The 4,378-nt window shown below is 57.6% G+C and overlaps 2 protein-coding genes across 2 annotated transcripts in view; one reads left to right on the top strand and one right to left on the bottom strand.

The window, feature by feature from the left end:
- EPHA2 (EPH receptor A2) overlaps positions 1-662 on the top strand; it is an 11,252-nt gene extending 10,590 nt beyond the window's left edge. Inside the window, exon 17 of the mRNA XM_015648577.3 lies at positions 238-662. Within this exon, the coding sequence (XP_015504063.1) occupies positions 238-343 (106 nt within the window). The 3' untranslated portion in view covers positions 344-662. The remainder of the gene's footprint in view (positions 1-237) is intronic.
- Positions 663-2,248: 1,586 nt separating this feature from the next.
- CLCNKA (chloride voltage-gated channel Ka) overlaps positions 2,249-4,378 on the bottom strand; it is a 5,253-nt gene continuing 3,123 nt past the window's right edge. Inside the window, exons 13-19 of the mRNA XM_015647957.3 lie at positions 4,061-4,178; positions 3,766-3,979; positions 3,552-3,685; positions 3,007-3,098; positions 2,849-2,932; positions 2,655-2,741; positions 2,249-2,450 (exon numbers count right to left, since the gene is read on the bottom strand). Coding sequence (XP_015503443.2) covers positions 2,412-2,450; positions 2,655-2,741; positions 2,849-2,932; positions 3,007-3,098; positions 3,552-3,685; positions 3,766-3,979; positions 4,061-4,178 — 768 coding nt within the window. The 3' untranslated portion in view covers positions 2,249-2,411. The remainder of the gene's footprint in view (positions 2,451-2,654; positions 2,742-2,848; positions 2,933-3,006; positions 3,099-3,551; positions 3,686-3,765; positions 3,980-4,060; positions 4,179-4,378) is intronic.

Here is a 4,378-nt window from a genome sequence, read left to right as displayed (position 1 = left end):
CATCCATCCATCCATCATCCATCATCCATCCATCATCCATCATCCATCCATCATCCATCATCCATCCATCATCCATCATCCATCCATCATCCATCCCTTGGGATGAGCCGTGTCCACCCTCCCATCCCTCCCCACCTCAGGACGCTGCTCCTGGGACCCCCCAAACCCGGGCTGTGTCTCCAGCCCCTCCCAGCCCCGTTCCCGTTGATCCCAACTCCCTGTTTCCCGTTTTCCCAGGGACATCAAGCGGATTGGGGTGCGCCTGCCGGGCCACCAGAAGCGCATCGCCTACAGCCTGCTGGGGCTGCAGGAGCAGGCAGCGGCCGGGGGGGCCCCGGGCTGACCCCCAGCCCCAGAATGCCACATGAAGACCCCCCCTCCTCCCCGAGGGCTTTATTTATTGTCTCTGTAATTATTGAGGGTTTGTTTGTACTGTTATCGATTCTGTCCCCACGCCTGGGGATGAAACGGGTGCTGCCACTTCCCTCCCCTCTAAAAAAAAATAGAATTTCAAGCTCGTTTGGAGCTGGGGGAGGGATTTTTCTTCTTCCTTTCCCCCCCACATTTCAAGAAAGAAAGGGCTCAGTCCCAAAACTGATTTATTTTTACTTTTTTTCCTCCCTATTTATTCCTTTCCCACTGGGTTTTTGGGTGGTTTTGTTCCCTTTTTAACGCTGATCTGCCAGTGTTGCCTTGTATTTTTTAACCTAATTTATTCTATTTTTGTATATTTATTGCAAAGAATTAAAGGTCGTGTCAGGTTTGGGAGAGAAAAAAAAGGGGGAAATTTAAAAAAAAAAATTAAAAAATTTATTTTTTTTTTTCCCCCTTTTTTCATGGATTTATGGGGATTTTTGTGGGGTTTTGAATAAATATATGTGCTTTTTGGTTTTCTAGAATATTGTGTTTTCCTACGGGTTCAGGGAGATTGAGGGACTTTGGGGGGCAGAGAGAGGAGTTTTCCCCTGGATTTTAGGGGTTTAAAAGGCATTTTTAAGAGGGTTTTAAAGGGGTTTTTAAAGATGTTTTAGGATTTTTAAAGGGTTTGTGGGACATTAACGGGGAGTTAAGGGAGGGTTTAAAGTTTTGGGGGGCTTTAGGTATTTTAAGATTTTTTTTAAAGGAGTTATCAGGGTTTGTAAGGGGGGGTTAGGGACTTTAAAGGGGATTTAAGTTATTTTTTAGGGGAGCTTAATATTTTTTAAGGGGTTTATTTAGAGATTTTTAGGGGGGTTAAGGAGTTTTAAAAGTGGGGAGGGTTTAGGGGTTTTAATGGGGCTTTAAATGGGTTAAAAAGGGTTTTTTAAGGTGGTTTAAACGAGTTAAAGACGCTTTCTTAAGGGGTTGACACCTTTTTAGGGGGTTATCAGGGATCTGAAGGGTTTTCACGGCTCGGGGAGTGTTTCCCATCCGGGGCCTCTTTCCCCAGCAAAACCCAGCAGGAATTTGGCCTCTCCATCCCCGGCTGCCCGGAGCCTGCAAATCACTGGGTAGGAAAACTGCGGAAAAAGGGGATTTTGACATTTTTTTCTGCCCCAAACCATAATCAGGGACTGGCGGCACCGACACCGCGCTGCGACAGCCGCGGTTTTGGGGGGGTTTCGCCCCATTTTGGGGGCATTTCGGCTTGCGGGTGTCACGAGTTTTTTGGTCTCGGCTCCAGTGGTGGCTCAAAGTCCAGACTGGGGGGGACACCCCGGGCTGGGGCTGCTGACCCCCCTTATCGCCCCCACGGGGAAACTGAGGCACGGGGACAGCGTGGGGGGGCCGGGGGCCGCTCCCCTCGCTCCTCCCCGGAGCCCAGCCCAGCTCCTGCCCCACTTTTGGGGTGTCTCCCTGGCGCTGACCCCGCTTCACCCGTCCTGTGCCTGGCCCGGGCATGCACGCCCTGCCCAACCTGCCCTGCCGCGCCTAATTAACCCCCCGGGCTTAATTAGGGCTTTGTTAGCGCCCAAACCCGCTGCGCCCCAGTCCGGGGGTCACCGGAGTGGGGGGGGGGCTCTGCCTCCCGACTCCCCCCGGATTCCGGGGTCACTAAACACCCACCCCATCATTAATCACAGTAATTAAAATAAGGACAATTATGTGCTGGTAAATTTAGGACTGGGACACTTCAGCGCGTGTCCGGGGCACTTTTGGGGTGATTCGGGTGGTTTTAGGCGTTGTTGTTGGGTTTGGGATGGGGGCGACTCCCCCCCAGCAGAAACCGGCGGGGCTGGAGGAGGAGGAGGAGGAGGAGGAGGAGGAGGAAGCTTTGATGCATTTAATGCAAACAGGCATTTAATGCACAGCAGGCTCTGCTGCAGAAGCGGCACCCCCAGCCCACACCCCCCACACCATCGGGGGGGGTCAGGACACCCCCGTTTCCATGGGGGTGCCCCTGGGGAGGGGCTCCCTGGAGTCCCAAAACATCACTTGGGGTCAGCGAGGTCCTCGATCGCTCTCCGCAGCTGGAATAGAGGGGACAGGGGAGGTAGAAGGGGAGAGAAGAGGTGGAATTTTCCCTTCCCAATTTTCCCTTCCCAATTTTCCCTTCCCAATTTTCCCCCTTTCCAATTTTCCCCCTTTCCAATTTTCCCCCTTTCCAATTTTCCCCCTTTCCAATTTTCCCCCTTTCCAGTTCCCTTTTCCAGCCCCGTTCTCTCCCCTCTCACCTCCACCCTGCTCACGGCCCCCACCAGCTCCCCAGAGCGGGTGACAAAGACTCGCTGCAGCTTCAGCAGCTGGAAGAGGTGATAGGCCTGGGAAAGGGACACGGGGACACGTGGGGACAGAGCCACCCCCGCCGTGTCCCCTCAGTGTGACACGGGCCCGGGGGGCTCCCAGGACACCTTTTCCTCCCCCAAACCTGATGCAAGGAGGTCCACGGGGAGAACTGGAGCATGAGGGGCTCAATGGTGCAGTCGTCCCCGAGCGTCCCCACGGCGGCCAGCTTGAGGAATGTGTTCATTTTGGGGTGGAAAAGCGGCTTTTTGGGTGTGGTAGGGTACCCCCCACCCCATTTACCTTCTCCCCTTGGGGGGCCTGGGGGTGCTTGTGGCTCTGGAGGAAGGTGACCAGCTGGGACCTGCTGATGGTGCCCACCAGAGTGGGGGACCCTGGAAAGAGGGGACAGTGTGGGGACAGCAGGGGGAGGTGCTGGGGACACCAAGGGGACTCCCCATGGGGACAGCAGGGTGAGGGTGTGAGGACAGTATAGGGACAGAGTGGGAATATCGAGGGGACAACATGGGGACACCAGGGGGGATGGGGACAGCTCTGGTGCAGTGCGGGGACACCGTGGGGATGGCACGGGAACACTGAGGTGGCACCGTGGCAATACCGAGGGCTCAACATGAGGACACAGGACAGGCTGGGAGTGTCACAGGACCCCGTGAGAGCGGGGTGGGGACACTGCAGGAGCTCCCCGTAGGGACAGCGTGGGTGTGATATAGACATGGAACATCCAGGGGGCACTGGGGGGACACCATGGGGACAGCATGAGGAGACACACAAGGGCCACCACAGGGCCAGGGAGTGGTGACAGTGACCCCCCAGACCCCACATCCCACCTGTGCTCTCCACCACAGGGTACTCTGCATCGGCAGAGGCGTCCAAGGCCACCAGCACCTCCTGGAAGCCGTCCCCCTTGGCCAGGGCCACCACCCGGCGCTCCATGAACTCCTCCACCACCACTCGGTAGGAGCTGGTGAGCACAAAAGCCCCACATTCCCATCGTTTCCTGGGGAACGCCCGCCAGAGGTGGGTTTTGGGGCGGGGGCTCACGCGATGTGCCGGCTGCGGATGGGGGGCAGGTAGGGCAGCTTCTTGACAATGATGGTGGCGTCGTAGAAGGACGGTTGGTTCTTCTGGGTGATGGCGTTGGCCACCATCACGGCCAGCACGGTGGGCAGGACGTGGCCCAGGTGCCCGGTGGCCTCACACACCAGCAGGGCCGTGGACACCGAGTGCGTCACCGAGCCCGAGAACGCGGCTGCGCCTGGCAGGGGCACAGGGGGGTCAGGGGACAGGGTGGGTGTCCCCCTGCCCGTGGGGGTGTCCCCTACACCCCCAGACTCACCAGCCAGGGCGTAGCCAGCAGGAATAATGGGCCGAGGGGGTCCCTCTGAATGGAGCCCCCGTGGGAAGAGCAGGGCCACCACCTCCCCCATCAGGCGCCCAATGGCTGCTCCTAAAATTGGGGGAGGAAGGAAGGTGGGGAGACCCCAGGGCCCCCCAGGAAATGGTGGTGGTAGAGGTAACCCCCCTCCTGCAGCCTCCCGGAGCTGGGTGTACCCCTGTGCCCCCCAGGCTGGATGTGCCCCCCTCCAGGCCTGGATACCCCCACGCCGAGGGCTGAAGGAACCCCCTGCACCCCTCCCCTGGCTGTCCCTCCCCC

The sequence above is a fragment of the Parus major genome, chromosome 21 (genome assembly GCF_001522545.3).
Source record: "Parus major isolate Abel chromosome 21, Parus_major1.1, whole genome shotgun sequence".
Taxonomy (NCBI): domain Eukaryota; kingdom Metazoa; phylum Chordata; class Aves; order Passeriformes; family Paridae; genus Parus; species Parus major.
Note: the sequence above shows the minus strand (reverse complement) of the source record. Positions and strands in the feature narration are given on the sequence as shown.